Here is a 25,180-nt window from a genome sequence, read left to right as displayed (position 1 = left end):
AGAAGCTTTCACTTTTGCTTGTTGTCTGTTGGAAGGAGTCCTTTAAACTAAATGCATCGTCAGCTTTACAGCCACACAACAGCACGAATTACCTGCAGTTTAATAGGAATTTAAGCTGCAACTAATGACTTTTCATAACCCCACTGATCATTCTCTTGATCGTCTTTAAATGTCACACAACAAGGAACAAATTCCCTGTAGAATTTATCTTCGTCAAATAACTTTTTCTATATAAAGATTCAATTTACTATTATTTACATTGTCATTTTTTCTTGAAAGGAACTAAAACATTTATTTGTTCATTAAAACATTTGCATATTTTCTCTTGATTGTCTGAATGTTGCAGTTATAAAAGTGCCGTCACCGGTTTTGCATGATATTTTACACCAGTGACTCGCAGCATGCAGATGAGATGAACAGTAACAATAAGTATCTGCTGCTCTGTAATCAAAACAGAAAGACAGGTTCACCCAGCAGCCATCGGATGAGCCCTAAGGCGTGCTGCTATTATTCTAAACAAGAGCCGCGATGGCGACGGACTGTGATAAAAGTGGAACAGCCGCAGATTATCTCTCTGCCCTTCATAATTCCTAGAATGACCCTGAAGTTCAAATGCGTAATGATGAGAGCACGTGCTGGCTCAGCTCACGCCAACATGAGCCAGAGGTTTTACCAAACACACCAACATGGGACACGATACAGAAACCGATTCAGGTGCAAATTTTATAACATGAGTGCAGATGGACGTCTGGATCGACACTCGGTGGTTTTGATTCACAAGACATTTGTATCCTGATCATACAAATATTTAATCTCTTATCAGAAGTGTTTTAATGACACCAGTGTGAGATTTTGAGCGGTGTCACTCTTTACCTCTTAATTCTTCAGTTTGTTTTTTTTTTTTAGTTTTTTTTTTCAGGGGAGAGGGATTGTTGGTGAGAAAATGTCATAAAGCATTTGCACTCCTCCCTGAGTTAACCATAAAAAAGACCCACCCAAACAAGATTGGAGACAGTGGTTGTGCTCGGCTTTGCTCTGTAATTCATACTCGAGGGGAGTGTGTTATGTGTGTGTGCGCGTGTCTATATACATGCAGGAGGTTTGTGCACCAGTGTGTGTGGCATTAAGGCTCCTCTGGTATTTTTAGGGCAGACAAAGTTCCTTTGCAGAGCAAAAAACATCAATCATGTTTCCCCTCTGTTTTTGTGTAAGATGAATCCTTAAAGTCATTTTTTAAAGTCAATGCACAGATGTTTTTACTTTAATTAGCTTTAAGTAGCGAAAAGGAACCATGTTTTTGAAACACACGAGTAAAAGTGCAACTAAAGAACCAAACTCCTTGAATATCGAGCTCCAAATAGACGTCCAAGGAGCTTCCTTATTGGATAGTTTCCTATCCCAACATAAGCTTCTGGAGCGTGGGTGGTTTATGGGTACTGAGTTGCACTGTTTACTTAGGGAGTGCATGAATTTTATGTGACTGATGAAGAAGAAAAGAAACTCCCTCCCTTCAGATTGCACACATCACAAGCGTCCTCGAGGGTCAGCTTGAACTCTGCCTGCGGTATTTGTTAGTAGTGGTGCAGCGAAGGTGAACAGACTGACAGGTAGTGCTGGTACAGAAGAGGTTATAAAGTCATTTTAAAAAGATATTAGAACGGATGAATGTCGTATTATTACTGTGATGGCTCGTCCTCTTCCTCTTTGTCTCTACACCTTTGCTCTCACTGACTCATTTCCTGGCAGCTCTTTGTGGGGTTCCTTTTGGAAAGTGATCACAGGGCCTCAGGTCGGAGCAGTTTAGACACTCTTCCCTTCACAGCAGGACACAGAAAGATGAAAGAGGCAACGGAAGGTGATACAGTAGAACACTGGAGGCTTTATACCGTGAAGCCAGTCTTTACATAGTGTTAAACTTTATGTTTTTTAGATGTTCCACTGCCCCGAAAATGAAAACAACAAACAGATGTTACCTAATTCAAATGTAATCACGTTTCCATGTACCTATAAATAGCATTTCTGTGACTAAGGTTCTCTAATCTTTGGCCTGTGTGTCGTTTAAATCCTCCCGAGTGAGAGTGAACAGATGGATGAGACAACCCCGACTCTCCTCTTCTCTCCTCTCCTCTCCTCTCCTCTCCTCTCCATGTTGATCCTATTGTGTGTGTGTGTGTGTGTGTGTGTGTGTGTGTGTGTGTGTGTGGCTTGATTGTGGTATATTTGTCCAGTGTGTAATGTTTTCATACAGGGCAGGGACAATGAAAATGGCAGACTGACGCGCCCAATAATATTTATACAATTTTACTCTTGACGTACGCTTTATTCTTTATTTGCTTTATTTTGCCTGAACTTCACATCATTTTTCAAACAGAAGCAGTTTTCATGACTTGTTGGATATTAATAAAGGTTTTGTGCCGTTCTAATAGATGTTAGATATAATGCGTTTGTTTGTTGTTTACTTACCAGCTGATTGTTGTATTGTGATACAGTATATTTCCTGGACATTTTGACATAATAAACCTGATCGTCATTGTTGTTTATGCAAAAATGTGGTTAGTCCAGCCCCCCCATAAAACACTGCTGCTCAGTGATTTACAGCACTGTAAAGTGTCTAAATGGCTTCATATCACCCACCATGAATGTAGTACAGGTAACATCATGCTAATGCAGTGAGAACTCATTCTAAGTGTTGGTGCAGGTTGAAGTTATCGTCACCTCCCTCTTTGGAGCCAGATTAAAGCTCCGAATTTAAAATACCTGTACATCCTCATTATGGACGTCAGGCCCTGTAACCTTCTGTCTGTGCATATCCAGCTGGCATCTCGGATAACCCCCCCCCCCCATCATGTTCATCATTGTTGACAATTCCCCAGAAGCTATTGTGCATGTGCATTAAGTGGGCAGCTCGCCGTGTCTGCTCAGGCGGAGGGAGGGGGGGGAGACAAAGACCTCCAATTGACATCTGAACAATGGAGCAGGCACACAGCAGCCTCCTGACCGAGGGGAGGGAGGGAAAGCACAATGGGTCGTTGCACCAAGGGAGGGAGACCGTGTACGTTGGCTCAGAGATTCTAGTGAATTATAGTGAACCTGTTTATTCTGCATTAGCATGTGAAACATGTACAGTGAGATGCTCGTGGCTGCTTTATGTTTCTTTATGTATAAATATTCATACACTTTAGTGTCAGTATTATCATTTGTGTATCATGGCACATGGCAGTTTTCCTTAAATTACATTTTAGAAATATCTCATATTTAACAGAAATACATGGAAAATAATGGTCAAATGTCTAATGAGTGGTTGCATAATAGATGGTCGTGATCTTCTGCTGATACAAGCGTCCCCCGTCCAACACACTTCTCATGCCACTGTCACTGCTTTGTCAGTTCGTGCTGAGGTTTAACGTACACTGTGAATACTGTGTGCACCAATCCTTCACTAGGAGTTTAGTGTTTGCCAAGTGTAGATATCTGTCAAGGTTTGAGAAACTGATAAACACCAAGAGCTCAGTGTTTTGGTTGATGCTCAAGGCCCTTTATTCGAACAAACGCTGTGAAGTATCATCAAAGCTTGATTTGTAGTTTTATGACCAAGTCAGCATTTCAATAAAAAAAAAAATAATATCTCAATATTTGGCACAGTTTTAAACACACAAGTGCTTGATTGCGTTTAATTGGTACATGCTTCAAACCCACAATCACAAAAACTTTACACAGCAGGCCTGTTATGACTGTTTTGGAATATTATGCTTTTAGACATGTTTTCCAGGCAGCGGCAGAGGTTTGGCAGCGCTGAAGAAAGAGGCCATTCTTCTGTGGAGAGAAACTGGGATCCTAGTCGTCTGTGGAGAGGAAGGAAGTCAGGCAGGCGGCCTCGGGCAGAGCGAGACAGATAGATACAAAGATTGTGTGAGAGAGAGAGAGGGCACAGAGAGGGAAACCTGAACACTACACCCATATGTGTTTAAAACCAGAGAGAGAGCAGCTCCTGTTCTTCAGATGTCAGGCTGCAGCGATTTGCTCCAGTTTAGCAGCAGGAGCATTTTTAAAGCCCAACGCCGATGTTAGGTGATAATGTCTGTCAAAATGAGCGTGCACTTCATCCCACGAGGGTTGGATGAGCCTGTTGGTTGAGGTCAGAGTTCTCATATGAGTGTGACCAAGGTCCTGAGTCATGACAGTTCTGTAAAATGTTGTTGAATCCACGTAAACAAGATTATTCAGCTGGTTATGACTTGTTGTGATTCAAGGTGGCTCATTACTGTGGAAACAAACAGGACGGAGGTGGTGGGTCTCTGTTAGGTAAACAATAGACATCCACAGCACATACAGCTGCAAACCAAGCATTAATAATCCACTCGGATACAAAATTAGTCCAGAGTTATACTAATAATACAAACGTTTGTACTTCATCCTACTGCATTTTGCTTTTTCTAGCAGCCTCCTCCAGACGCAAGATATTCAAAGTCACACATCATCCCCCATAGTTCCCAAAGATCATGTTAGTATAAAATGACATTCAGAGGCTGTAATTACTTTTACTCTACTGTAATTCAAAGGCAAATATTCAACTTTGTACTTTACTTTTACTACTACAGAGTTCAGAGTTCAAATCTCTTAGTTGAGTGTTTGTAGTTTTGTTCTTCATGTACACTTTAAAGAAACTTGTTAGAATAAGAGAGTCTGGACAAACCTGCACAACTTTACTGGTTGCTGGAGCTAATTCTAGTTTTAGTCAACAGGTTAAACTTTTACTTGAGCTTGTGTACTTTAATTACTTCTGAGCGTAGCTGTGTCGCCCACAGCGAACCGGACTTTGTGCACAGGAGCATTGTCGTGTTGAAACAGGAAACTGTGTTTCCCAAACTGTTGACACCCAGTTGGAAGCACACTATTGTCTAAAATATCATTGTGTACCGTAGCATTAACACAAAAACATGCAGGGAAGTGTGTCCATGTACCGTGTATTAGAAATGCACATGTCAGATCATACAGATAATGGTGCTGCAGGATCAGACTGCAGTGGAGACATTATTGGTGCTTATAGAAAAACCTCAGCTGCCTTCAGTGTGATTTAACAAACAAAACTGGACAGATGTGATTGCAGTTAAAAGTTTATTTGCAGATTACAAATTAACATCTTGTTTCCGGCATGATCTGCATTCAGCTGTGTTTTTGCTGCCTGTTATGGTTTGTAAGAAATGAATCAGCATGGGTCCCCAATATAATGGTTTATAATGATTTCAGTGATTTCTGTTTTTTTATTAACACTGAATATGAGTAATGTGTTTCCAAACGTTGCAGGTTTAATGTGTGGACAGCTTCTTATTCCTGAAATGTGATTTTATGTATCGGCAGGTTTGACAAGGGGAGGATCTACACTTACATCGGAGAGGTGGTTGTTTCTGTCAATCCCTACCGTGCCATGAACATCTACGGCCGCGACACCGTAGAGCAGTACAAGGGGCGCGAGCTGTACGAGAGGCCGCCCCACCTCTTTGCCATTGCTGATGCTGCTTATAAAGCCATGAAGAGGAGGAACAAAGACACTTGCATTGTCATCTCAGGTAACATGGGAAGCCCCATCCACCATTTTTATCTTTTCCACAGAAAATTCCTGCTATTTAATTTGATTGTTTCCTCTCATAGCCAGATGTTTTCACTCCTGAAGGATGTTCAAAGGGAGAGGACTATTAAAATACCCTAACTTCAGCTGATAATAATAAACGATTCACATTCATTTTTTTTCTTTAAACAAATGTTTCATGTGGGCACAAGATGAGCAGCAACATGGAGGCTGAGGATGAAGCACCACTCAGTGGTCAGAGGGGGAAGTGAGCCCCTCAAAATACTGATGTCATGTGTCAGTATCACAGCAGAAATCTATTTATTATTGTCTTCTCCTCTCCAGGGGAAAGTGGAGCAGGAAAGACAGAAGCCAGCAAATACATCATGCAATATATTGCTGCTATCACCAATCCAAATCAGAGGGCTGAAGTTGAAAGGTGAGCTTAACCTGTTAAATCTTAACAAACCACGACCACGAGTTATAAAACAAAGAATATTATCTGATTATCAGATGTGTGTTATGTGTCCTGCTGCAGAAATGTTTTCACTAAACAGTCTGATATACAAGGTTAAGAGGTGAGCCCTGTTTATTCAAATGAAATACAAATTACAGGATGTGTAAAGTGTGTCAAAGCCCCACAAATGGTTAAAGAGTGTTAATAACTCATTCTTAGCTGATTGTATTTAACAGGTCACACTATCTTATCACAGCCTAAATGATATTCCAGGAATGAATAACTTGATGTAGTCTCAAATCATAGTGCGGTCTAGTTACGCCTCGACGCTGTAGGTCTGTAGTCAGTGTGGGCTGGTCCTGTAGATAAAGGACAACGTGCACCATATTAAAGAAATCAAGCAGATGATATCATCAGCTCTGATGTGAGGTAAATAAAAGGCAGGTCAAGAGATAAGGATACGACTTAGTGGGAGGACAAGGTCGACAGTTACAGTTACAGATTACATGTTGTGAATACAAACAGCTCATGATACATATGAAGACACACAATGAGAATGTGTTGATCACCAACACCACGCTCCTTATCTGTAAATGCAGGCCAAACAAAGACTGAACCCAGCGGTGCAGGATTTAACTTCAGAAAGCGTCTAAAAATATCAATTCTCTGTGACTTTTTACGACTGTTTATGATTTGTCTTTAGCCGCAGTCAAAAAAAAGGTTTCAAATGTGCTTTTCTGTTTCCTGCCTCTGGAGTTTTGGCACCAAACTTTATAACTTAACACTCCACTGTCTTTCTGTGGTCCAGCAAGCTGTGAACGGAGAATATGGCGATGAGATAACATTGTATGAATAGTGTCATTAGCTTTTAGCCCAGTCATAAAACTGAATCAATAACAGGCCGTGTCGTCTTTTACGGTTTATGAAAACAGCCTTTTGTGTTGCACAGCTACTCAACAAGCTCACATTGTAGATTTCCTTTTAAAAAATCCTAACATAAATAAGTCTTTTCAGCTTCTCCTGTTATTATTAGTGTAAACTGTGGTATTGTACCACTTGCTATTGAAAATGTGTATCCCCGAGCAAATCCAGACAGATCAAACAGGCTAAAGATTCTTTTCTTGATCCTTTTCAAATGTTGACCTCACAGTCAAGTGGGGTTTGTGCTGCATTAGCACGTGTCGGCCGATAGATGGAGCTCTCAGTCACACTGCTTCACACTACGAGACGCTCTGTTATCCTGGTTTAACCACTCGTGTTAAAAATCAACCTGCTTTCTCACAGGGTAAAAAACATGCTGCTTAAATCCAACTGCGTCTTGGAGGCCTTCGGCAACGCCAAGACCAACCGCAACGACAACTCCAGCCGCTTTGGCAAGTACATGGACATCAATTTTGACTTCAAGGGGGATCCCATCGGAGGCCACATCAGCAACTACCTGCTGGAGAAGGTAAAGGCGCTCAGATGTCACTGGTATTACATGTGGATACTGATCAGTACTTACTTTGTATTTTCCTCCCTCACTCAACAGTGCAGAGTGATTTTCCAACAGGAAGGAGAGAGGAGCTTTCATTCATTCTACCAGGTAAACGTGCTGCACACCTGTGTGTTGATGGATGAAACGAGCATGTGTGCAAGCAACCTTTATTTTTTATTTCTTTATGAAGCGTGTGAAGGAGTGAGTTCAGTGGTGGGTTTAGGAAATCATGGAGCGTTTCTGAGGGGTCAACAGACCTTTTGTTCCTGTACGTAGGAGAGTAGCTGTTGAAAACGAGGCCATAGTAGTTGGAAGCCTGTGAAGAACTATACTGACTATACTATACTGTACAATAAACCATCCTCTGATACAATAACGTATGTTTCTGACCCTCCACCAGCTGCTCAGAGGAGCTCCAGATTCCCTGATACGCTCTCTTCACATTCAGAAGGACCCAGCAGCCTACAACTACATTAAAGTTGGAGGCCAGATTAAGGTACTTTTGCACACATTAAAATATTCTTGAGAGTACGTATTTATCACCGTGAAAATAAGTTTGTGCAGTAAGATAAAACAAATATCTGTGAACTCGATGAGTTACAGCACTTACAGTAAGTGTTGTTGTTTGCACTGCGTTTTAATTAAGACTTGTGCTGTGTGCTGCCGTCTTTGCATGGCCTTAATAAGCAGGAACAAAACCACTTGACAGAAACAAACAAGCTTACGTCATGGAACATGATACATCCAAACAGCTGAGGTGGCGGTTTGTACACTGTGTGCCCGAGTGACTGTTTTTATTTTCCAGACAATGCAGTTCAATTCCAGTAATTAAATTAACTGGGAATTTGACATCTCTGTGAGGTTGTTTGGAGAAAGGGAAAGGCTGTGAACCTGTGTATTTACAGTATTAGTCCAACATTATGAAGGTTAAATATAAAAAGTCCTTTATTGTCATTTATTCTCTAACATGTCTCCTCTGTGTCCAGTCTTCCATTAATGATGGGGCTGATTTCAAAGCGGTTGCCGATGCCATGAAAGTGATCGGCTTCACAGGGGACGAGATTCAGACTGTTTACAAGATCCTGGCCACCATCCTCCATCTGGTAATAACTGATAAAACCAAATCCCTGTTTACTTCTGGTGCCAGTTGTGTCCCAGATGTTTCTGCATGCAGAGTGGACTAATGCACATGTCGTGCCCTGTTTTGTCTCCTGTAGGGGAACCTAACATTTGGAGTGGACGGTGATGTGACCTTAATAGAGAACACAAAATTGGTGTCTATCCTCAGGGAGCTGCTGTCTACCAAAGAGGAGAATGTGGAGAAGGCTCTGCTGTACCGCACCGTGGCCACGGGTCGAGACGTCATCGAGAAGCAGCACACAGTACAAGAGGCCAGCTACGGACGGGACGCTCTCGCCAAGGTTATTGCAGTAAAGAGAGAAAAGTACATGTTGCTGGTGTTTGTCACAAACAGTTGTTCTGTAGCGAGCTGCACAAAAAAAGAAACAAACAGCACTGATGCCCGCAGGCTGGTGACATTTCACTTAGTACTTGGTGATATTTTTACTGCGATTCACACTGATTCACAAAAGCATGAGTCACAATGTTGTGACTCCAGACAGAAGCTGGAGACTGTGGAGGAAGAAATGTATGTAGGCAGTTTGAAGACCAGCTCTGTGGGCTCTGAACCAAAGTCTGACTCATATTCTGACATCTCTCAGCCGTTCATCTCTAACTCTAATTGTCTGTGTGCAGCCCATTGGTCTACTACACACTTTTTACTGTATGTTTAATGTTGTGTCGTTCTCAGGCCATGTATGAGCGCCTGTTCTGCTGGATTGTGGGACGTATCAATGACATAATTGAGGTGAAAAACTATGATGCCAAAATTCATGGGAAGAACACAGTTATCGGGGTTCTGGACATCTACGGATTTGAGATTTTCCAGAACAACAGGTTTGGATGAGGCCAGATATATAAATATTCACTTATTAAATCTATATTCATGGATTTATAAAGTGCATTTTATTGGCTGTAATATATGTTTGCATTCCTCAAACAATATTAACATAATGTTTCATCTCTTCTGTTTGTTGTGCGGCAGCTTTGAACAGTTCTGCATCAACTACTGCAATGAAAAGCTGCAGCAGCTGTTCATCCAGCTGGTGCTGAAGCAGGAGCAGGAGGAATATCAGCGAGAAGGCATCCCCTGGAAACATGTATGGATGCATGAGGCTATCATTCCATAAATACTCTTATCTCCATGTGATTCTTTAGTGTCATAAAGATGCGGTGTCCAGTATAACCTGATGAATTCATGTCTTCCTGGTGTGATGTGGTTTGACGTCTGTGTCCTTTGTTGTTAGATCGATTACTTCAATAACCAGATCATCGTGGACTTGGTGGAGCAGCAGCACAAGGGGATCTTCTCTGTGCTGGATGAAGCCTGTATGAATGTGGGCAAAGTCACAGATGAGGTTTTCCTCCAAGGACTCAATACCAAGCTGGCCAAGCACGCCCACTACACCAGCCGCAAGGTAGGAAATACAGCTGCATTAGCTTTCTCTGGCTGGTCACTCGGAAACTGAAGTTAAATACAGTAGCTGGAAACATAGCAGACTATCTGCCCCTCAGGTCATTGAACAAAATCAATTTACAATAATCTTCTTTTCTGTTACTCCATCTCATTAAAATGAAGCAGGGCACCACCTCGTGATGCAGCTCGATGCTTCAGCAAACTACAGTACATCCTCCAAAAGTTATTCCACACGTCATTTATCTTCTGCTTTGTTGGCTAATATGCTTTTATGCTATTTTTAATATTTATTCAGTCCCATTTCCCTAATTTCAACCATTGTTTGGACAGATCAAGATATTTAAACATTACATCATTTAGACTAAATTAATTCAGAATCAGCAAAATGCACATTTGGTTTTTATCTTATCTAAATCTAAATGTTTTCCTTTGTTACTACGTTTAATCAGTTATAATCTGTATGATGATGGATTTTATCACAGATCAGTGTCTTGACATGTAAATAACATGATAGATAAAACAAGTAAACAGTCAACAAACCCTAAGATAAAGATTTAGCAATATTTCAGATGGTGGTGAAGCAGTATGTAGCTGTAGTAACCTGAGAACACAAGAGGGCACTCTGTAAGTAAACGTTAGCACTAGGAGAAGAGCCGGAACATGATCCAGTTTACTAATCAGGAAGGCTTACAGTCTAATTCACTCTAATGGTCTGTAAGGCTAGACAAACATAATCCAATTTATTTGTTAACATCCTGGTTTTGTGTTTGGGATCAGACACAAGTCGCTCATCACTGATCTGGGGTCGGTGTACGAGATGTACCGGTGATGATGGGCATGCAGAAGGGTGCTGTTGAGTAGCTCTGGAAGCACAGCAGCATTATTTCAGTGTGTGCAGCTCTGTCTCCGTACACAAGGGGGCACCAGCTGTCAGAGAAAGAGCACGTAGAGTCTGACTCAACACTTTGCACAAGTGATGTCACTGTCAGCCAATGGGAGTGTATGGAGCTGGTGCTTTGCTGTGTTGAATGATGTTGATGGTAGGCAGGGTGTATTGATTGCTGAAGCTTCTCTTCCTCCAATCATCTTGGAGTCAATATGCTCCCTGCCGTCGCCCCTCTGCTCCTCTCTGACCTGCTCCTCTGGAAGAAGCCACTTGGTTTAAAAAGACGTGGAGTTGAAGGTTGAGACATGCAGTGATCCAGCTGTTACTTCCTGGAACTAATATCGGTATGAATCAATATTTGCTCGAGATCTTTTTTTTTTTTTCTGTGCTGTTTGGAGCCATGTTTCCAAGCAACATTAGCACAATGGACTTTTTGTAAGGAAGGAGTGTGAATTGTTGGGAGCTTCAGTACATTTCCAGGGCATTAAGGGGAATAGACGGTGTGTTTGACTGAAGTCAAGACTAAAATATAGTCGCTCATGCACTTTATAAACGGAACAGAAACATTAGAACAGCATAATGGTCATTTGTTCAAACCAGTCTCCAACTCCAGGTGCCCACAAACTAAATTAAAGTGATAACAATAAGTGATTTGTTAAATCAAATCCTGAGCTGCAGTGTTTTTGTGTGTTTCATTCTGCTGCTAACTTAATGTTTAGTCATCTATGTTTTCACATATTAATTAAAACTAAGGGTGATTTTTTTTTTTTTTTATTATGACCCACAGGGGCTTTAATTGAAAAAGTATAGCAGCAGGGCTCTTATGTCAGCACCTCCTAGTGGTCAGCGGTGGTCATTACTCTATGATATGATATTATAAGACCTGTACCTGTTAGTGATTTATGTGGCCTTCATTCTCTATGCACTGTAGAAAACCAGGTTCAGCATTAAGTGAAATTGTTGTTAGCACTCACACAATATGAACTCATGATGTTAATACATGATGTTAATATTTTTGCAGCCTTGAGATCATTAAATTGTTTTCAGCCAAAGAAAAAAGAGCCAGAAATACTTTCTCTGTGTATTAGTGGGACCTGAAATAGACATCCTAACCCGCACAGATGATGCAAATTAGGGAAAGACGTTGAAAGTACGAGCTCTGCAGACTTTAAAGACCCACCCCACCATGGATCTCTAGCCTTGCTGCTCACAGTTCTTCAAGTCTGTCTGCCAGGATAAAAGTGTGAAGGTTGAAATAAGATGAAGTGTGAGAGAAAGGAGGCGAGAGAAGAGGAAGAGAGGTTCACAGGGAGAGACTGGGAATAAAACGTGAGAGGAGGTGAGATATGCACAATAAGGAGACGAAGAGTTGATGCCTGTATGAAGAGAGAATGAACACACAGACTAGAAATCCAGTGTTATATATTAAATCACACTGGATTCATCAACTATGAATGTCGACCTTTATTTAGTGACAAACCCACTGATATTATTATCTGTGAAGCTCTCCTTGTTCTCTCATTTACGACCATTTCAGAACCAACACTTTCATCACTTTCATCAGCTGATGTCAGCTGTCAAATCTCTAATAAACCCTTTGTGTGCAGCACCTTCTTGTTTCTAAGTCTTCGTCAAATGTAAATCAAAGTGGAGTGAGTTTTATTCCGTCAACATAAAATATTTCAGTTTTTTAATGTGGTCTTAGACTCTTAAAAAGACAGGTCGAGTTGGTTTTTCCAGAGCTTTATCACTGAGTACAGCTGTGTGCTGCTGCTGAAAAGGAGCCTTGCTGCCAAGAGGTGAGAACACAGAAAAGATAAACGCATAGGAAGAGTCTGAGTCGGGGATCTATTCTCGGACTTGTTTCTGTAACGCGATCTGTGCAGTGTGTCTGCAGCTATATTCTCAGCCTCCCTTCAGTTCTGAATGATGCTAGCCTCTGTCTTTCTGTCTACGACACAGACTCTGATGCACAGATACCCACACCCTGTGCAGGATTTTCTCCCAGTTCATTCACACATACTCTGGATACTTCATGTGCACAGTTAAGGTGCAGCACACTCCCACGTTTGCTGATACACCACTGTTCAAACACATGTTGCCATGTTTCTGATGACGGATCAAAAAGAGAAGCTTTCCATCTTTTCTCATTTCTTTTTCTCAGTCGAAGTCTAGTCCACACCTCTAAACTAATTTTCACCTGACTTTAATTTTTATGGTTGTTCTCAATAAAGACATTAAAGATTTTACAGCTTTTTTTTGTGTGGTATTATTTTAGCTACGTTATATTTGTTAATACTCTTGGCTTGAAATAAATTAACCATGAAATTCCAAGAGGTTCACATACTTTTTCTTGCCACTTTAATTTGCATTCATCAACCATATAAGCTCACGTCCTATCAGCATAGATACTGTAGATCCCAGCGTCCCACTTCCCGTCAGTGTTGCCTTCTTACCTCCGTCATCCCCCTCGCTCTCGGCTGAGTGTTGCTTTGATCTTCTCAGATGTGATTTTTCATCTTAATCACTTGCTGACACATTAGCGTCTGCTGGAGCAGCCATCATCTCATCTCTTACTATTTTCTCTCTCAGTAGCTCTTTGTTTATTTTTTTATTTTCTCCTCTGCCTTTCAGCAAATAGCATGTACAGGAGCAGCATGCTAATGGGATGTAATGTGTGTGTGTGTGTGTGTGTGTGTGTGTGTGTGTGTGTGTGTGTGTGTGTGTGTGTGTGTGTGTGTGTGTGTGTGTGTGTGTGTCATTCACACATGTATGAGTGCATGTTGGGGGGCTGGGGTCACGCTTTCACAGGCCATGTGTTACTGATGCTAATCACCAAGACGCCCTGGTCATTAGTTCCAGGGAGGCACAAGGTCAGCAGTAGCATCAAGGACATGTGAAGGAGTCGAACTGGTGTTTATAAGAGGGTAAGAGGGTGAAGCACTGGATGTAAAGTATCTGCTGGAATAATAGCCAGCAGTTCAGTACCAGCGCACTTTGATGGGATGGTTTGAGGGCTGTATGTCTGTCTAGAGTGAGGATGTAGCTCAGTACACAGTGTGTAATACCCAGACAGCTGCCACTGAGTGCACTGGGCATGAAAACACAAAATCCATCTCCTCATCTGTCGCCTGGATTTGCTCCCGTGGCACCCACTGCGAGTTCTTGACATGTCTGGAGGCAGTCAGATGCTGCATGTTGGGAGGTCGGGCTCGGGCCCTCATTAATGGCTGTTGAGTCCAGGATGGTTGGAAAGTGATTTCACGCGGTATGATAGAAGAGTGTCAAGATAATCTACTTTTTAATTATATTTGTGAATAATTTCACTCATTTAAATGAAGATCAGATCAGATTTTATGACAAATTAATACAGAAAAGCATTGGTTCACATACTTTTTCTTGCCACTTGTATGTTTGGGATTCATCATCTACAGACACGTCACTCTAATAATGGCTAAAGATGAATATGTTGGGCGGACGCGTCTCATCATCGCTTCCTGTCACATTAAGACCGGATGCTGCAGCAGCATGTACCTGAGTCAGACCACCGTGTTCTTGTTATTTTCTGTCTCTCGCCTTCTCACCTCAGTTCTCCCACTGTTTACCGTTTTCCTGTCTGTTTCATTTTTTTCTGCAGCTGTCTTTAGTGTATGTTCCCACTCTGATCTGTCTTTGTCTGTATTTTAGTTATTAAAATTTGAAACTAAGAGACCTGCGGCCTTGTCTTACATCTCCTGTTTAAGCTAATTGGTTTTTTCCTCTTGTTACATTGACTGTTCCCTGACTTCCACTGTGCCTGAAGACCTTGTCTATCTACTAAAGATCTACTCTAATCAGTTTATTTGCATCTCTGGCTGTCGGTAATTTCTGCTCTACAGATAATGTACAGACTCATCATCAGAGTGAACGTCTTTAAAGCAGTGTAGTGTCTCTGTATTACTACTGTACCTGAAGTAGCGCCACCACTCATTTTATCAAATGTACTGTTTGTATTAAAAACAACTAAAAATCACATTTGTAACCTGCAAAGTTTCAGGATTTCTAACATCTCTGTTTATTACGATTGAATTTTTGTGTGTGTGTGTGTGTGTGTGTGTGTGTGTGTGTGTGTGTGTGTGTGTGTGTGTGTGTGTCTCAGCTGGCTCACTCTCAACTTCTTCGCTTCTTCCTCTTCTTATTATTCTGACCTTGTTTGTCCTCGATCCCTCTACACACACACACACACACACATACAAACAAACAAACACACACACACCCCTCCTCCACCACTATCACTCACTCAGTCTTAACATTAGGTTGAACACCAAACACAGAGGAGGTGCTAATAATAAAGCTGCCAAGATGTGTGTTTGCTTTATGTGCACACTGCATCAGTGTGTGTGTGTGTGTGTGTGTGTGTGTGTGTGTGTGTGTGTGTGTGTGTGTGTGTGTGTGTGTTTTGGAGTGTGACGGGTGGATGAGGGGAACTGTGGCTTCCAGCAGATGCAGGCTGTCTGTCTGGAGGTGCATCTGTTTGTCTGTCTGTCTGATCTGTATGTTTGTTTCTAGTGTTAGCAGCATTTAGCCCCTGAACAGCGTGGGTTTGGAATTTTGAATTTTATTATGAGTCGATGAAGATCTGGAGTTTTTAAAGTGCATTGGAAATCTACTACAGAAACTACATTAGTTACTTCTGTATATGTTTATTTTGTCTGCAGATCACAATTAAATGAATGAATGAATTAAAACTCCACCAGATATCATTGGAGCTCTTCTCATCTGTGTTTATCTGTAGCTGATTGTGATGAGAACTTCTCGTCTCCCTTTAATCTCTGATGTCAGCGTAACACTTTTAATAAATCACCAACTCCCACAGACTCATAACTTTACTCCTTACTTATCACAGGCTGCTCTGCACTTGTGGATGAAAGAAAGAGGCCTAATCACTCTCATCAGTAGCTGTTGGAAAGACCTCTCTGCTTTTCCTTGTTCTCCTGTTTGCTGCCCTACATTTTCTCTTTTTCATGTCTCTTCTCTATCCCTCCACATTCATTTTCTCCTCTTCCTGTCTTGAAGTTTCTTCATCACTGTCTTGCACGTTCTTTTCTTGTCTTACTCGTGATCCTCTTCTTCTTTTCCGTAAGACTTTATTCGCCCTGACAGTGTTGGAGTTTTCCGCATCACCGCATCTGCTGCGTCAGTAGCTTTGCCGATTCTGCATATCATTCTTCATTCAGGTCTAATGTAGAGATGTTGACAGATTAACCTTTATAAGGTGAAACTTACTGGAACCTTTTAGCAACATGCCCGTGCAGTCACTCTAAGTACGTTTTTCATGTACAACAATTTAATATTAGTGTTATTGTGATCTACTTTGTTATATAGCAGTTTATCTGAGAGTTAGTCTCATCATGTTAATACATCACCTGAGTGCAGGCATCGACTGATTTACTAGAAATGTAAATGACCGCCAACCAGATTCATGGTTTCATTCAGACAGAATGTGTTGTTGAACTTGAAGGAATAATAAACATCATATTAAAACTAAAGGATTGTTCGGAGATGACCTGACCAACCGTTACTTACTGCTCTGTCTCTGCAGCTTTCACCAACTGACAAGAGTTTGGAGTTTGACAGAGACTTTCGCATCAGGCACTATGCAGGAGACGTGGTGTAAGTATCTTAACGTGTTATTTATTCAGGAAAAGCTTTTACTGGTGATTCATCCTCATTTCCACATTTGTACATTTTTACATATTCATGCTGCAGAGCTGAACCCACAGTCTATCTGGGGGGATGGGTTCTTGGGGACATGTGAGAACTACTTATTCACACCAAAATATATTTCTCATTATCATATTTCAGCCAGGTTTCTTTGTGTATTCAGTCTGTGAATTGAAATCTTTTCCACCGTCCAGTTATTTTCCGTGTCGGGATGCACATAACCTTTGATTCATTACTGTAAATCTGACCTTTGACCAGCTAATTTGTTGATTATTTGTTGATAATTATGGTTTTTATTCACATGCAAAACCTGTTGGACCAAATTACTCCTGTCAGAATAATAGTATAAAAAATACATGTAGTTGAAAATATAGTAGCCTGTGTTTATTGAATAATAAATGAAATATGTCAGCTTATGTCTGCTGCCCCCCAGTGGCCATAAATCCACAAATTTCTGGATTATTTTATTTAAATCACATCTTCATCGTGTGATGTCCTCCTAAGATGGCAGCACCTTTCCTAATCCCTTGGACACCGTTCAAATGAATACATCACACGTGCTAAGCCCCCAAAAAGTGCTCTCAATGAAACACGTTGAGCCCATTTGTGAGGGCTAAGTGTGTTTGCTGCCCGGGGGACGCTCCGGCTGAGGAGCGGGGCCCGACTGGCAGACTTGATTGATCCCTGAGCCACTTAAAACAGGCAGGAGGCAGAGTGCACCTCACATGTCACAGCACGCCGTATTAAATCTCTGGGATTAATAGCAGGTTCATCACTAACAGCACACATTAACATAAAGTGCATATCAGCAGGGGGCTACGAGGATACAGTGCATTACTGGTTTAATGTGTGTGAAGGTGTGTATGCACACATGCAGTTACCTGCCTGTCTCTTTTCACAGGTACTCAGTGGTGGGTTTCATTGATAAGAACAAAGACACTCTGTTCCAGGATTTCAAGAGACTGCTGTACAACAGGTGACACACAGACTAATAATCAGCACTTGAACTGCTTAAACACACTCGTTAATGATTTTCTTGCAGAGTTTTTCTTACAGTCAATGTGTAATGTAATGTTTTTCTTATTTAGATAACGGGTCTATAGACCAAAGATGTCAGGAATTGTATAGATTATATTATTATTGTATTATTATACAAGTAAATACAGTGGATTTACAGAACAGGTTGTCATGGTTGGAGCAGACTATTCATTATTTTGCTCCTAAACTACTACACTGAATCATTTTAGTATTTTAATTCTAATCTGCGTGTTCATTTCCTTGTGTCTGTGCAGTTCTAACCCAGTACTGAAGGGCATGTGGCCTGAGGGCAAGCTGAGCATCACGGAGGTCACCAAACGGCCGCTCACAGCTGCAACTCTCTTCAAGAACTCCATGATCTCACTGGTGGAGAACCTGGCCTGCAAGGTGAGGGCTCAACTCTGATTCATGCAGTATCCACGTAGAGCCGGTGGATTGTAGGAAGATTCCTGCCACAGATGGTATTAACAGACACAAAATCCAAGGCTGGGCACTTGTTTGGAATCAGATGAAGGCAGATTTCTAAACTGTATGTTAACATTTTTCTGTTTTAACCTTTGAAGATTTATTACACAACATCACAAACGGCAAAGAGACAGACTTAGAACCACTATGCGTATGAGAAGAACAGAAAATGGTCTTAAGTCAAGGACTAGAGTTATATTAAATGTTTGTTTCCTCCTCGTAAACTATGAATAAAATGCACTGTACTACATTATAATCAGAATTTAAAAATGCTTTAATATCAGTGTCAGACGAAGTATACATCTATTCACAGCTCACACTTGGGACTCTGTCATGGCAGCAGCAAATGTTTTAATGATTAATTATTAATTATGGTGTAAATGAGTCAAAATTAATATTGTAATTACCCAATATGTTGTCCAACTATTATTTCTACTATTTCGTGCATGTCGTTAATTCGCTGTTGCCCTTTGTAGGAACCTTACTACGTCCGCTGCATCAAGCCAAACGATGTCAAGTCGCCTCTTCTGTTCGAGCAGGAGCGCTGCCGCCATCAGGTGGAGTATCTCGGGCTGCTGGAGAACGTCCGAGTGCGTCGCGCCGGTTTCGCCTACAGACAGACCTACCCTCGCTTCCTGCAAAGGTACCATGGATAGTAATTCATTTGATCAACTCAATAAAGGAACAGCACAAAGTTAATGGAAATCATCAAAGACCATGATACAAAAATAGGTTGAGCTTTTTATTTAGTCCCAGAGGAGGTTTACTGTGAATGTAAACAAATGTGAACTATGGAGCAACAACAGAACAGGGCAGGTCATTAAATCAAAGATTAAATGCACCACTGAGACAGAGCTTTTTTCAATGAGCAGTGAATTCATTTGGTTAAGTACGTTAGGTCGTGCCATTGAGGAAAAATTACCTCAATTACGATTGATAATTTGATGTATTGTCCAAAGGAAAAATACATTATTAACAGCTCTACAGTAACTCGTGGTGTTTAATTTGAAGGTTAAATGTTTTCTTGTCAGACTTTTACAATCTTTGTACGAGGAGTGACACAGTTTGCATTTAAAAGTGCTGAACCCCTGAAACTGTGCACTGGCCTGCTACAGTACATAAAGTCCTAACTGTGCAGTCTTGTGTAACACTAATCAGTTTGCATCTAATCTAATCTTGCAGCTAATCAGTTGTACCTCGAGTAACGTTTACAAAACAGCCCCCTCCTCCTCCTCCTCATCATCATCAGCTCCTTTTTTTCTCACAATATTTTCATCAGTTTCCTACAAACATTGTGAATTTGACCTTGATTAAAAGTATCGTTAAACATTATAATTACTACAGAGAGATTTGATGTAGAGTGTTTAAATACACTGTTTCAGCGTTGGTAACAAACAACTGCACAGCAATGACCTGTGGTAATAACTCACGTTTTATTCATATGAAGACTCAAACAAAGTCTGTTTACATCCCAATTAAAACTCATTATCTTGCATTGAGCAACCAATATTAAAATGTATAGTTTTAAAACAGTTGCTATAAGGATTTATTATTATTATTATTATTATTATTATTACTGATTATAAGATTTATTTTACAGCTGAAAAAAAATATACTGGACACAAAAATCTATGAACAGAATAAGTACTAAAAACGTGTTAAAGTTATTGTTATTGTTAACAGCTGTTAACTTGTTTGGTCTAAATGTTCTTTCTTTCTTCTTTTTACTACTTTGTGTCATTTTAGGCACTAAACAAGTAATCGATGCAAATAATCATCAGTAGTAGTTGTAAATAAATGTGGGTTTGTCAGTGTAAAGTCTCACACACACGGCTCCTAACAGAAAGAGACAGAAGAGAGAGTCAGGGCTGATGTCAGCCAGATTAAGGCTCAACTTCGGAGTCTAGAAATGGACAGATGTGCATCCTCAGACTCACAAAATGTCACTAAATGTCACCTCATGTGTCCCCACGGAGGACGAGCAGAGCTGCACTGATGTTACTCAATCGAGTCTCTCACATCTGATAAGACCCAGAAATCTTCACTCGCATGTGGTCGTGTCACAGATTCTCTGCACATTGTGTAACGGAGAAGATCTTAAGCCTGACGGTGACATTTACATTATAGTAATTAGCACACACTTGTTACAGACTTGCCCTTATTGCCCACTGCCCTTGTACAAACAGTGGACGCAGCATTAGGTAATGAGACTTTTGCAGAACATGCTAACAAGGCGTCCGACTGTCACACCAATCCCTCTCACTTGGTGTTACATCAGCGTGATGCCAGTGGGTCGGCTGTGAAATGACACGAGGTGCAGTGTGTTAACACACTCTGGGATCTTCTTTGGATTTTAGTAGCCAGAGAGCATCACTGCTGTCCTGGAACTGCACCATAATCTTCATTGTTTCACTTCAGCAACTTGGATAAGTGACGAATAATAAAAAGAATATGTTGTCTAACCAGCCCATTCAGGTAGCTGTGTTAGCAGCACCGTCTGCTTCACAACAAACTCAGCTCTGTTACCATGCATCAGGCTGCACACAAAGGCTTCTTCATTCAGTCTGTCATTAAATTTAAATCAGTGCTAAAAGCTCTCTTCGAAGTTCTCTGAGTGTCGAATTTTAGTGCTGACAAAGACTCTTTAGATCACGGTTTGACCTCTTACCCAGTCTGTAGGTGCACTACATACTAATTAATCCTCTTATTCAACTTCCGCAGTGTCGCGTGAGGAGAAAGGTTCCACGCTTTACACGGTACAAAAATGAAAACAATTAAATGTTATTGATTTAAGGCTAAATGAAATATTTGTACACACGTTGGAACCAAACGCATGAAAACAACGTGGAGCCCAATTCTGTGACGTTGTTGAGGAAATGTATGATACAGAAGAGGCAAATTTGTATTTGGATCAGTCATGATAGAAAAATCCATTCTCATGTTTCCATATTCAGTTAATTATAAACTAGTTAATGGAACATCTGAGTTAGTTCAGTGCTGTGTTTGCTCGTATGACCACTTTCTCCCTCAACCAGGTACAAGATGATCTCAGAGTTTACGTGGCCAAACCACGAACTGTCATCAGACAAAGAAGCAGTGAAGAGGCTCCTGCAGGGGTGTGGGTTCGACCACGACGTGGCCTACGGCAAAACCAAGGTCTTCATCCGCACGCCACGTACCCTCTTCAGCCTGGAGGAGCAGCGAGCCGAAATGGTGCAAAGAATCGTCCTCTTCCTCCAGAAGGTGAGATTCTGAAGATCGTGAGGGTCCAGGTTCAGTTCTCTTTGAAACTCACCGGCGGTTGTTCTGCATGTGAATGACCTCATACACCTGGAAAAAGTCAAATAGTTTCTGCAGGTTATACAAGCACTGAGGTATTTTTGGAGCTGATATAATGTGTGAAATGTGATGTTATGTCTCTGCCTCTTCTCTCTTTTTCTGTCTGAGTTTTCTCCCACACAGCTCTACAACTATACGAAGGGGAGAGAGGATGTCAGACGTTCAGCTTGAGACGTTTGAGGGTTTTAGGTTTTAACATTGCTGCTGATGTGTTATTAAAAACACTTGTAGAACGCAGATTTGTCTTTGTAGCAGAAGTAAATCTGTGTGAGCTCTCATTAAAATAATAGGAATAGAAAGCAGGGTAATGTCTTCATGGTTGTAATTGAAGAGCTCATGTAAATGTACAGCCAAATGTATACAATAGCAAGAAAAAGTTAGTGAATTATTTGGACCAGTTGCTACTGGAAAAATGTTGTCAGGACAAAACACATCATTTTCTGGTCTTGTTTCACTGCGACCAAGCTATGAGCTATGAATGTTGATCAATGTGTGTGCACAGGCCATCATGCATCAGTGGTTTTGTGACACTTCCAGGCGCCAGTGTCTTGGTGCGATTGTGCATGTCAGATCAGCGTGCACAGCAACACTGTCACTTTGATAGATGGAGAGATTGGTTTTTCAGCATAGAGTAGTTCTCTGTCCGGCTGTCAAATTAAGAACACGCTATGCAAATCACCTGAATGCTTCAAATTACATTTCAACCTGTCAACACTGTTGGTGTGTGTGTGTAGAATGAGTGTGCACACTCTGCATACATCATTCAAGGACTTACAAGTATTAAATCCAGGTGATTGATGTTGAAACATTTCCCCAACCTGTCGACGTATTAGAATCACGTGGGCAGATTCCTCCACACTGTGTTGATCTTTCTCAAGGAGTATCTCCAAGCTCTCACACATGAAAGGTCTATCCAGACAAATTAACTTCTGTGGGGGATGGATTGGTTGACCTTTGTATTGATCTGTGCGACCCCGTGCAGATGAGCGTTCCTTCCACCTCTCCCTCAGGAGCGTCCTATCTTGTATCTCCCAGGATAAGCAGCTTTGATAACGAAGGGAAAGCCCAGAGGAGTAGCTGACTTTCCACCAAAACAAACATCACAGCATGGCAGAGGTATCGGAGTGGGAGTGTTTAACGTTGCCCTCTATTGACGTTACGGCTCCCCTATGTGCAGCATGTGCTTCACACACAGACACACACAAAATCAAATAGTGGTGTGACAGCAGAATTGACTCCTGTATCTGTCATGCTGCTACTCAAACAAACATCCCAGCCTGAGTCTGATCTGCTGCGCCAAGCAATCCCCTTATCAGCACCTGGCACACCACACTGCCTTATGCCAGCCGGGGCCACGGTGCCAGGACTGTCACACTAAAGCTCAGACACACTTCTAGTCCCTCCATTTGAGTTATAATAATACTACCTAGTTTGCTCCATCAAATAGCAAAAATACACAATCTGTGAATCAACACACTTCCACAAGAGGAAGGAGTGACGCCTCACTGTGGCACTGCCGGTCCAAACTGGGACAGCATCGTGTTTTCTCTTTAAATAACCAGAAGCTCTCGTCCTTCGAGGAGGTGGAAGGTGGAGGAAAGGATGCAGGCATTTAATCCTGCTGTTCTCTCCATCCTTCGCTCCCTCCTTCATTCTGGTTGTAACTGTGCATCAACACTAGAGATTTAAAAAATGGCAGCTAGAATAAAATCCACAATAAATACAGATGTTATAAATTATGCATGGGCCACCATCACTCAACATTTAAATTAATATTTCATAAATTCAAATGCAGCCATCCACATCACAGGATCTGTTGGCGCTTGTCAGAGCAGCAACAATGACGAGAAGAGCGACACCCCCCTGGTGTATTCTGAGTCACAGCCTTAATTGCTTTCCAAAGCTTTACATAGTGTCTGTGCAGCAGTGGGTTTATCAGACGTGGTGAGTGTTGAGTCTTAGGTAGTCGGCTTTCATAGCAGGACCACAGGGGGCTTCTGTGGGTAGGGGCTAAATGAAAAGGTCTGGAATGGGTAAAGAGACCTATTTTATTCTTCTTTATTGTTTCCTGGTGGGTAACTCGTGTCTTGAGGCGATAAATTCTTCAGTAATGACTTAGGTCTTGTTTTGGAAGAATTTGACAGGGGAGTAATCTGTGGGTCGCTCGTGCAGCCTTCAGGTGAACAGCTGACTGCTTACAGCAAGTCTAGAAACGTTCCTCTTCTCTGCTTAACTGTCCAGAAACGATCTGTCTCCTCTTCACACCAAGCAGAGACGTGATCCGTTTCCTCCATAATCCTATGATCCCTTCTGAACCTGCAGCGTGCTTTAGTTATTATCCAAAGCTATCACCTCCACGAAAACGCTGTAGCAGATCAAAGCAGACCAGTTTGACTCTTTTGTAAAAATCATGCAGCTGGATTCTCGATAAAGGAAATGTGCTTTGTGTGTTGCTCTAATCATCGTCTCCACACCTGACTGACTCCTGCATGTTATTCTAAGCCTACACTGCTGACTATTACCAACAGTCCTGTAATCTATTTCGCTCAGTCTCATCTAATTGATGGATGGCCATTCAGAGTGGTTCAATTTCATCCTCAGTCCTGAAAACATGCTTGTTTCATGTCATTAAAGCCCAGAGGGAGAAAAAAAATGTAAAACGTCTTTGTAGTAGGAGTCCTGATTGAAGGAATGAGGAATCAGGATCATTACAGTGTTGATGTTACCGCTGTGTGTGCTGCTGCTCACTTGTGCTCTTCATTGATTTATGATAATGACTTCTGGCCCGAGCGTTCGTCCACCGTCTCCCTGCGACAGCCTGTGGTCAGAGCACGTTGCAGCCTCACTAAACTGTGTCACACTCTCTTGATTCTGCCTCCCTCCACTCACCACGTGTGTGTGGGGGTGTGTGTCGAGCATGTCACTGGAAAGCCAGCTCAATATCCCCAGAGGATGTGGAAACTCGGCCATTCAGCAGACGACTGCAGTCAAGTGTGTCAATGGTGCAGACCGGCCTGTCTGACTTTCCATGTCAGAATTTGGTTACGTCTCTTTTTCTCCTTCTAAGGGACAAAAGAAAGCGGTTGTTTTGATTTTTGGTTTAAGTCGTTTGGCCGTGCAGCTCAGTTAATGGCCTTTTTATTGGAGCTGCAGTTCTAAAAACTTGCAGATTGAAGACATTCAGTAGCTGGTAATGGGTCCCGTCCGTGTTCTGCTCAGCTCAACATCTCAAACGACACCTTCCAGCTCACCAGTTGCCCTGGCACTTTTGATTTGTGAATGCTTTTACCCAGTGTGCATTTCAGACTAGCCAACCTCCCAAATAACACCCCAGCAATCTGTCCCGCTTTGTTGCAATGAAAGATCCGCAATCTGGCTTTGATGAGCTCGTAAATCCATGGCTCTGGAGCGTGGTGAGGGCAGCCTCCGTGATGGCAGAGTCTCTAAAAGGGTGATCAGATGGCTTTATTTACCCGGGTAGTGAGGGCGCAGACCGTCAGGGGCCTTGTTATTGGCTTGATTTATCCACAGTCCCCTGAGTGTCATCTTCATCAGCTCACCGGCGTCATCGCAGCACAGTCTGCTTCGCTGTTCGGGAGGCAGAAAATGTGTTTATGCTGTGTGTTTGGGTCCGTGTGGGTGGCTGGATGGCTCCGTCGTAATTCCAACCTCTTGCTCCTTTTTCCACCTGTCACACACCTTAATGAGGCTCC

The 25,180-nt window shown here is 41.8% G+C and overlaps 1 protein-coding gene across 1 annotated transcript in view; it reads left to right on the top strand.

The window, feature by feature from the left end:
* The window catches only part of myo1d (myosin 1D), a 60,938-nt gene that overhangs the window by 9,531 nt on the left and 26,227 nt on the right, over positions 1–25,180 (top strand). Inside the window, exons 2-16 of the mRNA XM_026350728.1 lie at positions 5,359–5,567; positions 5,912–6,005; positions 7,308–7,473; positions 7,555–7,608; positions 7,901–7,996; positions 8,487–8,603; positions 8,718–8,921; positions 9,311–9,456; positions 9,605–9,719; positions 9,867–10,037; positions 16,504–16,574; positions 17,527–17,601; positions 17,918–18,050; positions 18,605–18,771; positions 21,164–21,371. Coding sequence (XP_026206513.1) covers positions 5,359–5,567; positions 5,912–6,005; positions 7,308–7,473; positions 7,555–7,608; positions 7,901–7,996; positions 8,487–8,603; positions 8,718–8,921; positions 9,311–9,456; positions 9,605–9,719; positions 9,867–10,037; positions 16,504–16,574; positions 17,527–17,601; positions 17,918–18,050; positions 18,605–18,771; positions 21,164–21,371 — 2,026 coding nt within the window. The remainder of the gene's footprint in view (positions 1–5,358; positions 5,568–5,911; positions 6,006–7,307; positions 7,474–7,554; positions 7,609–7,900; positions 7,997–8,486; positions 8,604–8,717; positions 8,922–9,310; positions 9,457–9,604; positions 9,720–9,866; positions 10,038–16,503; positions 16,575–17,526; positions 17,602–17,917; positions 18,051–18,604; positions 18,772–21,163; positions 21,372–25,180) is intronic.

This window comes from Anabas testudineus, chromosome 19, assembly GCF_900324465.2.
Source record: "Anabas testudineus chromosome 19, fAnaTes1.2, whole genome shotgun sequence".
Classification (NCBI taxonomy): domain Eukaryota; kingdom Metazoa; phylum Chordata; class Actinopteri; order Anabantiformes; family Anabantidae; genus Anabas; species Anabas testudineus.
The sequence above is the reverse complement of the archived record's forward strand: the minus strand, read 5'-3'. Positions and strand labels throughout refer to the sequence as shown.